Here is a 13883-nt window from a genome sequence, read left to right on the forward strand (position 1 = left end):
TACCTGTAGTGATTACTCTGCAACTATTTTGCTTCAACTTTTTTTTATTTGAAAATGTATTTAAAAGTCCAACAATTTTTAATATAAATTATGACTCTCAAAACCATTCCCATCACTCTCAATATTGTTAAAATGATGGTAGCATACACATTAGAGAAGGTAGCTAAAGGTGAGAGAGCACCAAAGAAAAGATTGTGTGTAAAGAGCAGGCAGTAGAGTAAGGCTCAAGATCAGGGTGACCAGAGATTCCAGGAGGTCCCCATCTTCCTGCCCTATCCTGTTAACCCTTTAGTATAACCCACAGACTATTGAGCAATTAGCTAGACTGGAATTGAGTACATTGGGAATGTATCCCTATGACCAAGCTTAGACACTGAAAAACTGCAGGAAACACACTGAAATTTGAAAAAATTAGAACCTCAGTTACTATAGGTGGGGGCGAACCAGATGGATGGTGGAATCAGCAGAGTGGACCTTAGTTCTCACATTCCTGACTCCCACTCCCATCAAACAGGATGGTTCCTGTTACTAAGCTAACAAGACTGCTGCCTTCTCATCTCTGAGCAGGCAGGAGCTTATCTGTTCCGCCCTTCTAAATACCCTGCAAGGAAGGGGCTAGAACAAAACACCTGAGAAAATGGAAAGCGCCTTAAAGACCCTGCTCCGACAGTATTTTCCCACCTAAGGCAGGCTCTTCAGCCAGGTGGGCAGTGGGACGCTGGTCTTCAGACAAAACTCCCTGAGTCTTACTTGTGTCTGGTTCTAGGACTAGGGCACAGAAATAGTTTAAATTTGGGGGAGATAAGCTGGACTGGCTGCAGCTCTGCTGTTTCTATTTCTTTCTTCCGCAACTCCATTTCACCCTGTTCAGGCCCCCACACCGTAGGAACCCCTCCCCTGGAGAGAATAAGGATGGAGCGTTGCAGCACATGTCCATACAGAGACGCGAACCCACACAAGCACAAGCAACACAATGAGCAGAGTTTGGAGATTAGGTCCAGCCCTACTGAACCTGTTTTACAAAGGGCCCTCATTTATCTGTGGTTCAGGCTTAGGATGAACAAGTGGAAGTCAGGTAAGAGGAAAATACCTTGACTCTCAAGCTGTGGTTCTCAGAGGGGAGGTTGCCCTCTAGGAGACATTTGGCCACATCTGGGGACATTTTTGGTTGTCACAACTAGGGTGGGCAAGGATGCTGCTCAATGTTCTACAATGCACAAGGCAGTCCCTCCCTACCAAGAATTACCCAGCCCAAGATGTCAAAGTGCCTAGTTTTGAGAAAACTCGCTCTAGAGGTCTTCCAACTCCCATGCTGTGAGGATCTTAAGCTCATTTTAGGATGACTGTTTTCAACCTATTTATCTCACCACCCCTCCCATCCTCAGCGATCAATAAGTCTACCCTGAGACATAAACTCCTAGTTTTGTGGCCTTCTGGGTTCTTCTCCAAGATCCCTCTTCCTCCTCTCACCTAGGCCAGCAGGGAGGTTGGCAGAAGGCAGATCCCCAAGACTAAAAACAAATGTCTCCAGGTTAAGACCCACCACTTAACTCTTATCCAATGGGAAATAATAAGGCTCATGACAAGGTTGGGGTTAAGGGCAGAGGTAGTAGCAAGATGGGGTAATTAAGAGATCTCATCTTAAATTAAAATTTTAATTAAAAAAAAAGAGGAAAAGATCTGAGAGAGCCAGCAATGCTATAGAAACAGGGCTAGAGGCCTTCTGAGAGAAAGAACCTGGTACTGGCAAAGAGATAGGAGGGACTGTGAGCTTAAAGTCCACACTCTAGAAACAAAGAGCAGCCAGCTGTCACCCTCTAAGACCCGACCTGACATCCACTTCAGTTCCCTCCAGGAGGAAAGACAAACACAGGGAGGTAGGGAGCTTCTCAGCAAAGCTGGCTTCAGCTTAGGTCATCTCACCTACCTACCACATGTAAGGAATTCCAGGTTAGGAGTTTAAAAACACATGGCACCTAGACCATCATTCAGGAGACAGGAACTCATTCCAAGTTCCCAGAAATCTCCTATCTCAGATCTGAGAGTGTCCAAGACTTCAGCCGAGCTCCTCTGGCCAGTTAGTCGTCACTTGGTCAGTCCTGCTGCCTTGACCCCATCTCCAGGAGGGGCTGCAACCAGAGGGAGGAAAGGGAGTCCAGCCCCCGAGCCTTCTGAGGCATTATGAGACAGACAGGAAAAGAGGGGCCCTGGGCCACTGATTCTGGGAGGAGAACTGATAGGGGCAGCATCTCTTTGGGGCTGGACAGACTGGAGGCTGGACACATAGCAGATCCTGATTAAAGAAAAAAAAGGAAGATTAGCCTCGAAGATAACCTTTGAGAGAGTGCATCACCTGGCTCACACTCTTAACTGTTTCCACAGTGTGCTTTTTTTTTTTGCTATTTCTCTCTGCACATCCATTTCTCTCTGCCTTTCTAGATCCTAATTCTTTCTTCTTCCTTTCATTTCCCATTCCTGCAAAGGATCATGGTTCCAGGGCAGGGGGCTAGAGGCACCGGATCAGTTGCTCTAATCACTCACCATTCCTATCGGAGCTATAAGGCCCTAGAATTGCTCCATGGCCTGTCTCGGTTTCCCTTGGATCTCATCTGCTCCTGAACTGCACCTGTCTGTGAAAAAGCACATGTGAGACCCTCCAAAACCTTAATATAGCAAAGCAGGAGTTCTCTCCTGTGCCCTCCAGGGAAAAGGTTGACCCCTATCTCCTTGACAAGAAAATAATTATGAAAAGGTCAAAACTAGCGTCCATTCCTCCAAGGGAAGTTTCAATGCCTCACTTCACATTGACCTTTACGAGGATGTGATAAACTAGGTCTTTTACAAGTAAGATTCTCTCACAAAGGACTCTCTCATATTTATCTCAATTTCACAACTGATGAAAAGATTCCTTCGTTATCTCCAAGCCCACTCCTTCTGTTTTTGGGGGGCAGTGGGGCACGGCAGGTGGAATCTTAGTTCCCTGACCAGGGATTAAACCCATGCTCCCTGCATTCAAAGTGTGGAGTCTTAACCAATGGACCACCAGGGAAGTCCTCTGTTATTCTGAGAGCAGAAATGCATAGTAAACAGTATTTAGAACAGAGATGCTCAGCCCTTTTCCTGACCCAACACTCCCAACCTCAATATGTCTTACTATGGCGCTGAGACAGCAGTTTTTTCCTTTTTTTTTAGACAGTTAATAGAAGAAAGGGTTATGATTTTGCAAAAAAGCCCTCTAGGTAACTATTAAGACATATATCCCCCATCCCAATGGAGAACAATTTGCTAATTGTAAAGATGAGGGCGACTACACCAGAGACCTGAAATGCCAGATCTCAGATTTATGCAGCCTGCAAACAGGACTAGAATCCTAGCCTCTTGCTTCCCTTCGAGTATTCTGTTATGCCTCCAGGTTCAACTTTCAAAAAGGGGCACGGTTCCAGGCCACAATCCCATCTCAACCTCTCCCCATTCCTTCGTTACCATGGCAAGTCCATCTCCGGCCCCCATCTCCCCAGAGCCAATGTGAGTCAGGTGGACAAAATTCATTGGTTCCCCAATCATGGTTCGATCAATCCGTCTCCTCTTCTTCTTCTGCTTGGAGAAGACAGGGAGTTACATCACAGTGGAGGAGGGGAAAAGAGTCTTAAAAACCACTCAGGGAAGAGCTAAGGGTCTGGGGGCAAAGGGGATATGGCACTATAACAGGGAAATCATTAGGGTATGAAAGGCGGGGCTAGAACAACACAGATGTAGAGGACACAGGCAGGGTGGTAAGAGCAGTGGCCTGCACAGTGGACAGAGAAAGGGCATGTCAAAGTCACCTCTGGCTGATGAGGGAACAATGGGGCAAACTGACAGGTATTAAGCTCCACCTACAACCTCCTGTCAGACTCAAAATGGACAGGAAAAGGAAGTGACAGCTGGGACTGTTCACCCCTTCCATCACTCGGCCCCTTTATTCCATGCCCACACCAGCCTGGCCGTAGAAGCTATTCTGACAGAGGTAGGCAAGAAGTGGGCTCTTCAGATGGCAGATTCCCGATGATGTGTCTTCATCACAGCCTATGGCAACTGATTTCTGTGTGTGGGGGGGTGGGGCTGGGAAGACTCACCGGCTGGGGTTTCTCTACCACGCAGCAGCCCAGTTTGTGCCAAAATTCACTCATGTTCCCTGACGGTTCCAGTTTCACTCCTCTGCCTGAAGCCCCAGAGGGCTCTTGTTCTTGTGCCTGACTGCCCTCGCCTCACTCCCCTCAGGTGTAACAACGCCTTGAGTTTCAGCTGGACCGGTCTAGACAAAGTGGAGTCCTTGGAGCCCTGAGCTGAGTGGTGAAGGTCAGCGTCTCAGATCCTGAGACACTAGCAAGGTCAGGGGTGGGCAGGCAGGTGCAAGGTTATGTCTTCCACAGACTTGGAACCCTGGATGAACAGAGAGTAAAGAGAGAGAAAAGTTAAGGAGAAATCCCCCATCCCCCACTCCCTTGAGAAGCCTTCTGATGAGCCTATATCTTCTTGCTCCTGTTTAAGGCCACAGTCCTGTAACCAGTGTTAACCTCTGTAAACATAACCTCAAAGTATGACGATCGGAGAAAGGCAAAGAACAAACAGGGCACCAAGGGGTTAAGAAGCTACAGCTGCTGGGAGAGGAAGAGGGCTAGAAGCTAAGGTGACAGGATGGGAGGGGACCAAAAGATACTGGTAGAAATGAACAAAGTGGGGGTGCTCAAGCTCCACCTCCCTTCTCCCTGGGTTTAGGGCAGAAGGGGAGGGGCATTTAAGTGAGTTTAAAGAGGAAATGGTGGTTTTTTTGTTCTCACAAACAAGGCCTCCACCCCTGACCCTCCCTTTTTCTTTACCTTACCCTGAACACCTAGATTTTCTTTACCAAGAGAGGCCCTGACTACCTAGATCCTGGGTGACTAACTGCAGTAGGTTGGAACCTAAGAAAGATTTTCTTCAGCGAGGAATTCTTCCCTCTCTGTTCCCTGCCCTTGTTCCTCCTCATTTCCCTCAAGTGAGATCCAAGCCCTCCCCAAAGCCATTTACTAGTTCCTTCATTACTTGACCTTGAGAGCCTTCCCGAGGACCGCCTGCACTGTTTTCATCCGCGCTCTGCATCAGCGCGCTCTTGTGTGCGCGCCTCAGCATGCACGTATGTGGCATGGCCCTTTTTCCATGTGCGTCTTGTGGCCATCACCTGTGCCCAGGTCGTAGGAACACATGCCAGGCATCTTCTGTTCCGTGAGGAATCTCTTTCCAGGCTCCCCACCCTCTTCACGTGTCGTGTCGTGTCACTCCGGTCTGCCTCACAACCCACAGGGCCTGGGCCGGCCTGCCTCCTCCCCTCATGCTGTGACCTGTTCTCTTTCTCTCTTCTCTTCTTAGCACTTCCACCCCCAATCTTCATCAGCCAACCAGATATGAGGAACTTTCCAGTAGCATTAGTGTCCAAGGACACTACTTCACCACTGCCTGCCAGGGTAGGACACACATGGGTTTCCTCTATCTTCAGTGCCTCTCCTAGTCAGATAATACAAGCAACTTCAAAGATTCCAGGCAGGGCAATTTCACGGACACCATACTGGAGCCTGGATAGGAATCTCCCCTCCCTCCAGGACTGGCACCCTAGGCTGATCTAAGAGCTGAGAGGGACTTTTTTTCTCAGCCTTGAGATGAGATCACACAAACACTGAGGTTCAGTTTCTGGGGGATGGAAGGACCCAGGAGTCCAGGCTTCCTCTAACTTCCCTTTCCACCACTGGTGGGACAAGTAATGAGACAGGGAGGAAGTCAGAATGCAGCTGTCCAGAGAGGGGGGCTGTGGTCAGTGGGACAGTCAGTCAGTCACAGGGTTTGTTGTGATGGTGGTGATGTTGGTTGGTAAGGGTTGGTGGGTGGGAGGGGATGAAGAAAACAATGAAGAATCAGAGGAAACCCCCCACACTACCAGACCCGCTGTGCTAACACTGGACTCTCCTCCAAAACCCCCCCTTGCTCAGAGCTGAGTGGACAGAAGTGGATGGTGGGAGGGAAACGGAGAGAGGAGGGGGAGGAGAGAGGGAAAGGGGCAGTGGAGGGAACAAGGGCGTTTCTGTTCCTTTTCCAGGGACCTGGCCAGGGCTGGGTGGAGAGAAAGTGTGTGTGTGGGACTTGGCATGAAATGACCAATGGTGATGAGAAGTGACCAGGAAATTCCATTCCCTAGGACACAGGACATAAGGGTCTCTGAAACCTGACGGTGGGGTCAGCCTGAGAAGACTGGGCCGGGTGAATGCGGTGGCAGGAGGGGGGAGGGGAACAAGGTCAGAAAAGGAAGTAAGAGTGATTGGCTGCCACTCTCCTTTAAAACAGTTAAATCTCTAAAGAGTGAGTTGCGGACAAACGAAGTCCTGAACTGGTCAGCCCAGGAGGAAGAGGCACCTGAACCCACTACCCACTATTTCAACCCCACAAATGAAGGGGAAGGGGCTGGTAAACAGCAGGAGAGGTCAGGATCTGATCAGATAAGGCCATATCCTGAGTTAAGCAGTGCCTTGACCTGGCCTGAGTCCCAAATAGGAAGGGTGAAATACAGAGCTGGAGAAGACACCAAGGTCACGACGGAGCTTAAGAACATTAAAACTGCCAGGGAGTGAGCAGGAGAATGGATGGGAGAAAGGCTCAGGGAGAAAGGATGTACAGAGGTAGTTTCCTAGTCCTGTTCTAGCCCCAAACCGGTTTTCCCGGTCCCGCTGCCTTCAGCCCCAAGGCCTCCAACCCGCTGCTTGACAAGCCTTCACAAGAAGCAGCTGGGGAAAGAGAAAGAGAATGGAGAGAATGGAGCGGGCAGTTCTGGCCATGAGCCCGGGGCTGCAGCTGGCCCTTCTGGAGACCTCCAGGGAGGAGGGCTGCTGAGGGGCTCCAGAGAAGTAGGGGGGACTCCGCATTTCAGTCAAGTGACAGGCATTCGCCCCAGCACCAACCGGGCCCTTCCCCCGGAAAGGTCTTGTGGAGGCTTAAGAGCAGAGCTAGGCCCTCAACTCCCCCTCCCCAATATAATCAGTCCCATAGACTCCATTTCTGCCCCCACCCCCGCAACTCTACCCAGAAATTCTCTGCTTCTCCCAAGGTTGAACTAGGATTGGGGCCTCTCTGTGAATCTTTCCGACTTTGTCGCTGTCTTCCGTGACTGCTTGCCTCAGATTCAGACCTTCCTGGACCAGCTCAGCTTCACTTTGTTGGCACATCCCAGCACCGAGGTTGGTGAGTCTCAAAAGAGACCCTCTTTCCACCGCCCTTCTCCCCCCAGCACTCCAGACCGTCTTCCCTTCTGCTCTTTCACTGGCCTCACCTGCGCAGTGCCGGAGCGTGGACGGGGACGGTTACTCACCCAGCGCATCCGCGTTTGCCACCGACCCAGCATCTCGACAGCCGCGGACTGCCTGCTCCCCCACCCCCAGCATCCGGTGCGTCTCCGCCAGGCTGGGTAGGCGGGGCGCACCGGCGGAGGGACAGACCCCAAAGCCTCACCTGCTCTGCTCCGGCATTGAGGCGTCCGGCGGCAGCTGATGGGGGGCTCCCGCTCGGGGCAAGCCAGTGTGGGTTCCCGGACTCGCTCCTCGGCGCGGCGGGGGAGCCGAGGGCGGACCGGCAGAGGTGGGGCTGGCCGAGGGCGGAAACGGCCGCGACGCGATTACGAAACCCGTCGGGCTGAGAGCCCAGCGCACAGCTCTGCTCGGGACAGAGGAGGCGCTGCGCTGCGCTGTGCAAGGACGTGGGAGGGGCCTCGGAAGCCCCCGAGGGCCGCCGCCCTGCCGGGCGAACCGGGGAAGGTGGGCCCTCGAGGAGGGCCTGGCACCCACCCTGGGACCGTCCGGAACCGCGCGTTCCCTTTGCGCGCCAGCTGTTGCGGGGCAAAAAGGAAGCGGAGCCCCGGCACCCTGCGGCCCCAACCGAGTTCAGAGATTCGCAGAAGCACACCCCCGTCCCGATCTTCCTGTACCCTTACCCAAATGGGGGTGGGGGCTAGGTTATTTACCCATTGTGAGGGTGGGGAGGCAATCGGGAGGGAGGGCTGGAGAATGTTTTTCTGATTCTCGAAAACACTTCGAGTAACTCAAAATCCTTAAATCGGGGGATAAAGGGACACTCCTCTTTCTCCATCGTTATCTAGAGTCAAGATTTTTTAATCCATAGACCTAAAATTAGAGGACAATTAAGTGCTCATTCACTACTCCCTCAGTCAGCACGGGGGTGCTGGAACCGTGGTGCAGACCAATAAACCTACGGAGATGCTTTAATCCTGTCTCCCTCCCTCAAGTGTTCTGGAACCTATCATTTGAATTAGCCAAGTCAGGCCGGGAGGGGGCGGGGAGTCCTTCCGCCCTTCTTAGGAGGGGCTGCATTGCAGGGGGAGACTGAGCGGACTGGCTCAGTCACTGAACAGGGAGAGGGAGTGAGAAGACAAAGCCGTCAAAGCCCCAGTAGCTTTCTTTTTCTCCAGCCCAGAGCACACACCGGAGCCCTGAGGTACTCCCTCCATCTTTGGAACACGCTAGTAATTCATTGATAACAGGTAAACGAGACTGAGGGAGGGGGGCAATGGGTTGAAAAGATATGAGAGGTGCTGCTAGTTAGGTTGAAGACCCCCTAATGAGGGTGGGGTGGGGGAACAGTTCTTTAGGAGCGAGGGCGGCGCTGGGAACAATAGGTAGGTAGTTGTTCACCGTTTTACATCCTTCCGAAGATCTCCATCCATGCTTTATAATCCTTTACACAGACATTAATTTCTAACAATTTACGTGTAGCCATTTTTCAGCATTTATCTCCCTATTTCAGTTGTCAACCTGCCTAACATTTGTCCCTGAAGATAAGAAAATTATTGTCTTCAGTTATCTGTATCTTCTTTTTCAAGCTGCCATTTGTTTTCCCTTTTTTTTTTGTTTTGGATGACTCTAGTCCTCCTGTATCACTCTGGCCTCTATTTCCCTGTATTTTCATTTTTTTTCTGTCATGTTCCCTTGATGTGTCTACCCTTACCCCAAACTTATTTGTCTCCATAGAAAGGAGTTTGGGGGGAGAGATGTGATAATACTGAGATTAATCCTGACTTTTCTTTTAAATCTCCTTCTCCCATTCCCAAACCTTTGCTCGGAAGAGTCAGTTTGAGGTAGGAAGGTAGGGACCTCTGTGTTGGACAACTGCCTGATTTCGTATTGCAGTCAGTACAGTCCACAGGAGCTAGGTATGGGGGCAGATTTTGGAAAGGGAACGCTTCATTGTAGCTCAGTAGAGTAGGTGGGGGAAGGACATGGCTAGTAGGAAAATCCAAGCTCAGAATGAGACACCTATAAAGAGATGCCAGGGAGGTTCCATTCCCCTCCACCATCATCCCTTGTCCCCTGTATGGTGGCAGCATGACACAGCAAGGCCCTCTTGGATAGGCCCTGGATTCCCACAGAGGGTCTGGACAAAGGGTATTTGGGCGTGTCCGTGTGGCTCAGAGAGAGCCACTTTATGCTGTGTATTTGCTAATTGTGTATCTCTAAGAATAGACGGTGATATTTAGAAATTATTGTTGCCTAAAACAAGTGAATTCAAAATGAAGGATAGTGGGAAGCATTTATTGAGCATATATTGTGGTACAAGGCACTATCCAAGCCCTTTGAGATAAATAAATAAGAGATATAAAGATAGATGAGGCATGGGTAGAGAATATTTGGGGACGAGAAAGCTAGCTGAAAAGGAACCTTGTGCAAAATTCAGGTACTTGGGAATTAAATCCATACTATATTAAAAATTTCATTGCTAATGCAAATGTCAGCTTCATTTTCGGTACAGCCAATATTCTTGACTTGATTTTAAAAGCTGATATGCTTGATTGAGTGCCTGTCTGAAATGCATTTGGTACCACATACATGTCTCCTGAGTCAGTGAATGGCATGGCTAGGGATTTGGGGCCTTTTAAGTTATTATTTTGTAAAATTTCCTTTTGCTTTTTTAATTTCAAGAGAAGCTCTGCCAGACACTCAGAATTGGTTGGGCAGTTTTTATACATACACTGGTTGAACAAAAGGAGTCAGTGTGTCAAGGAGCTTTTTCCCTTTCTCAGATCCTATCTTCCTCTCTTCTGCCTTTTGCATTTTCACTGTTCAGATTCTAATCACAGGAATAATCAACACCAAACCCACTGAATGTCTGTTCCTCAGGAAGTAAGAACTCTTGCCAGTTCTGAGAATACTGGTATAGGATTATATCAAGCTGCAGGCAACTATGTATAACACATCAAAAAAAGGTCAGACTGGAAATTATGAGACCCTATCCAAACTGACTGGATAATTTCTAAGGTGTTTTCTAGTTTTAAAAGCCTATGCTTCCCTCTCCTCCATGATTCTATTCTTTAAAGAGCCTATTTAAAATAGAATTTCTAAAAAAAAAAGGTGGGGGGGGGCGGGGGATCTCCCTGGCTATCCAGTGGTTGAGACACCATGCTTCCAGTGCAGGGAATGAGGGTTTGATCTTGGTGGGGGAACTCAGATCCTATATGCTGCATGTTATAGCCAATAAATAAGTAAATAAAATAGGATTTCTTAAAAAAAAAAAAAAAAGAGCCTATGATGTGCCCAGCATTATGTTAAGCTTACTCTGGAGGAAATATAAGAGACCAGCTAGATAGGCAAACTAGTACTATTAGTTAAAATCCTTGTGGGAAGGTTTACTTCTTACAGTCTCTACAGTCCCAGACTAAGCCAGGGTTAGTTGGTTGATAGGAACATTTTTTTTTTTAAATAGCTTTCTGTGCACGTCTCTGCAAATTACTGTGGAGATGATCAGAGCTGAATATCATAGGATGATGACCTCACCTTTCCAACATGCTCCCCCACCCTTTTCCAGTCCCCAAATTACTCTCCTTCTAAGCAGCTTCTCTGCTGAGTAATGCTCAGTTCTCAGGGTTTATTTTGAAGCTTGACTCTAAGAAGACAAAGAGCAACTCAGAATTCACTTTTAACATTGAAAATACCTTAGTCTACCCACTTAACATTCCTAAAACCCCTATATTCGCATATAACTGTACACTAGATTAAAGCCTATTTTTTCTGCCACATTTATGGGGGCATTTTGGAACTTACTTAAGCTCACTATTTAGGAGTCTCAAAGCTTGGTGAAAGCTAATGGAGTGTGTTGGAAGAAAGCCTTGTGAGATGGGGATTCTATTTTTAGAGGCAGTGGAATGTTCTTTCTGCTCCTTCCCTTGGTTAGTAAGCAACAGGGAGGTCGCAAGGAGGTATAATAGTCTAACTTGAGGGTGTGCATGGGACACACAGGAAAGATGAAAGGAGTACTCATTAAAACATGGAAAAGTAATCTATTAAAGGATCTTCTCCTTCCAATCTAAACTTTCTTGAAATTTCCAATCCATTTGCTGTATCATCAAGTGTATTCTAGCACTGAGATCAGAGAAAAGAAATCATAGCATAGGAAAATTAAGAACCCAGGTTTTGTTCTGAAAGGGAGAGTTAGGCTAGAGAGAAACAGGCTGTAAGATTTATCTGTGGGCTTATAAATGGGAGTGGGAAAGTATTCATTGTATTACATACTGAGGGAAAATTAGTCAGCAGCTTTGGATGTTTCTTTGGGTGTGCAAAGCCCAGCACTTGTGAAGAAGGTGTAAAGTAGACTGGTTTTTACTTTGGGAAACTCTTAGTCCCTTGAAGGAGTTAAGATTATCCTTATATAAGACACATAATGGTGATCTGTAACCCCAAACTGATGTAGTCAGGTAAAACTCTACAGGCATTGTGGGAAATATTGCAAGAAATAGGCTAGATGGAGTTAAGTTTAAAGATGGCCTCCTGGAAGAAGTGAGTTTACGGTAGGGTTTAGAAAGCAGGAAGGAAAATAGAAAAATCATGGACATGGAAACCCTTTTCAGAGGTACCATGACCTATTAAACGAGGAAATCAAGGATATGAAATATAGTAAGAGGTCAGTGGAGATTCCTCTAGGGACTTGAATGGAGCCTTGAAACTTGGATAGTATTTTAAGATGGAGAGTGTAGAGTTAAGAGACAGGAGTAAGTATAGCTGTAGCATAAAATGTACTAGGGAAAACAGGGCCAGATTCTGGAAGGCCTTGAAAACCGGACCCAAGCAGTAGGCAGTAAATATTATGTACAGAGGCAAATGGGGAAAGGCCATGGGCCACAAAGAGGTGGCTGTAGCATGAACACTGATAATTGGTTTCTTTCCAGGAAGTTATGAGGGACCCTGTGAGTAGCCAGTACAGCTCCTTTCTTTTCTGGAGGATGCCCATTCCAGAATTGGATCTGTCAGAGCTGGAAGGCCTGGGTCTGTCAGATACATCTACCTACAAGATCCAGGACAGCAGCGTTGGCAAAATGACGGGGCAAGCACCCGGAGCAGAGCAGGAGAAAAACCCAGAAGGCGATGCCCTCCTCGAGTACAGCACCTTCAACTTTTGGAGAGCTCCCATTGCCAGCATCCACTCCTTCGAATTGGACTTGCTTTAAGCCCAAGATCTCTCTCTTCCACCACTTTGCCCTCATTGCCTGACCTTTCAAACCCCCTTCCTTCCACCCTTTCCCCTATCAATCTTGCTGTTTCCCCTCTACTGTATTGAGGTGGTGCTGATGAATCTGCCTGAGTTGTGTTTTATGTATTTATTTATTTATTTATCTTACCAGTTTTTCCTCAAAAGTCCTCAAGTCCCAAAGTAAAGGGTTCAAGCAATGGAGTATTGGTCACAGGGATTCCTCCTTTCCTTTCCCAGACATTAAATCCAGAAAAAAGACTGGTGAGGCCACCACTGAGTTGTATAGCAGTATAAAATGGAGGACTGATTTTTTTTTTTTTTTTTTTAGTTCATTTTAATCAGCTTTCAGAGATTGCTCAAACCTTCCTAATTTCTTGTTCCAAGCCAGGAAACACGTTTCTTCAGGGGTTGATGAAAACCCTGTAAATTTTGAGATTATCTGCTATAAAACTGTAGGGTTTCTAAAAGGTTAAGGTGATCCTGCTGCTTCTTGTGATACACTTTTTTCTTAGAGAAATTAGGGGCAGTTGAAGGTATGAAATAAGAGGAAATAACAGTGTGGGAGATGATAAGAAAAAAGCCCTGAATCATTTCAGAAACAGTCACGCTCTCTCAAAAGTTGTTCCTCCTTTAAACCTATTCAATTTACAATTTTGCTCCTGTGGGCTGAAAATGCTAGCTGAGGAAAATCAGATTTCAATTCTTAAAATGCAATCTTGCTGTTATGATAATTTGTAAGATTTTATTGAGTCTCTAAAAGGCATAGGCATGGGCCTTAGTATTTTAGTTTTGCCCCCCTGCATTTGCAGTGTAGGATACTGATCAAATGGGCCTTGGGCACAGTTCTTCGGCTACCGTGACACTATGAAACGAACAATCAACTCTGACCCTACACCATGTCTCCACCCCTCCCCAAATTATTGCTGCTGATTTGTGCTGCCATTTAATCACTTCTTTAATAAAGATATTCAATCCCAGGACTGGATTCTAGTTTTCTCTCTTTACAGGAAGCAGCATAGATCTAAAAAATTAGCTTTGCTTCCATGTTCAGCTTATATATTTTATCTGATATTCAACTTTGCGGAAGAAGGATTTAAGTAGCGTTTATACATGATAATGATGAACTTCAGGTTGAACAGATAAGTTACAAGAAAAAGGGTGAAAACAACTTAAAAAAATTATTTTGGAGAAAGCTGTAACCAACCACTCTTGTGCTTGCCCACTGACTACCAATGTATTAGGTAGTGATCCCAGATGCTGCAGAAGGCACCTGTGACATTAAATCTGCACTTCATTATCTCAGCCTGGGTCCCTAAGAAAACAAACGACTTAACCCAAATATGTTATAT

General features: G+C 47.3%; 2 protein-coding genes across 5 annotated transcripts; one reads left to right on the forward strand and one right to left on the reverse strand.

Moving 5' to 3' along the window:
- On the reverse strand, positions 27 to 7685 carry CDC42SE1 (CDC42 small effector 1). 3 transcript variants are annotated; one of them, XR_001917868.1, is made up of 5 exons: positions 7373 to 7441; positions 4116 to 4422; positions 3484 to 3594; positions 2542 to 2630; positions 27 to 2293 (listed from the first exon to the last, which is right to left on the reverse strand). XR_001917868.1 is itself a non-coding variant. In XM_018046062.1 (5 exons), exons 2-4 carry the CDS (start codon positions 4167 to 4169, stop codon positions 2556 to 2558), a joined length of 240 nt encoding a protein of 79 aa, XP_017901551.1. In that variant the 5' UTR covers positions 4170 to 4422; positions 7513 to 7685; the 3' UTR covers positions 27 to 2293; positions 2542 to 2555. The 3 variants fall into 3 exon arrangements, 2 of the variants coding, with proteins under 2 accessions (XP_017901551.1, XP_005677690.1); XM_018046062.1 differs by lacking the exon at positions 7373 to 7441 and adding an exon at positions 7513 to 7685; XM_005677633.3 differs by lacking the exon at positions 7373 to 7441 and adding an exon at positions 7334 to 7363.
- Positions 7112 to 13514, forward strand: MLLT11 (myeloid/lymphoid or mixed-lineage leukemia; translocated to, 11). Of its 2 annotated transcripts, none has more exons than XM_005677634.3 (3): positions 7112 to 7241; positions 8486 to 8557; positions 12233 to 13514. In XM_005677634.3, the coding sequence occupies exon 3, from the start codon at positions 12239 to 12241 to the stop codon at positions 12509 to 12511; it is 273 nt and encodes a 90-aa protein (XP_005677691.1). In that variant the 5' UTR covers positions 7112 to 7241; positions 8486 to 8557; positions 12233 to 12238; the 3' UTR covers positions 12512 to 13514. The 2 variants fall into 2 exon arrangements, with proteins under 2 accessions (XP_005677691.1, XP_017901550.1); XM_018046061.1 differs by having other exon boundaries at positions 7204 to 7245.

Source organism: Capra hircus, chromosome 3, assembly GCF_001704415.2.
Source record: "Capra hircus breed San Clemente chromosome 3, ASM170441v1, whole genome shotgun sequence".
Lineage (NCBI taxonomy): Eukaryota > Metazoa > Chordata > Mammalia > Artiodactyla > Bovidae > Capra > Capra hircus.

Coding starts and splice junctions, on each gene's coding strand:
- CDC42SE1 (XM_018046062.1), bottom strand. CDS start 4,169: ATGAGTGAATTTTGGCACAAACTGGGCTGCTGCGTGGTAGAGAAACCC. Junction 3,595..4,115: donor TGGTAGAGAAACCCCAGCCG/GTGAGTCTTCCC, acceptor TTCTCCAAGCAG/AAGAAGAAGAGGAGACGGAT. Junction 2,631..3,483: donor CCGGAGATGGACTTGCCATG/GTAACGAAGGAA, acceptor GCTTTTTCACAG/ACAGGTGCAGTTCAGGAGCA.
- MLLT11 (XM_005677634.3), top strand. CDS start 12,239: ATGAGGGACCCTGTGAGTAGCCAGTACAGCTCCTTTCTTTTCTGGAGG.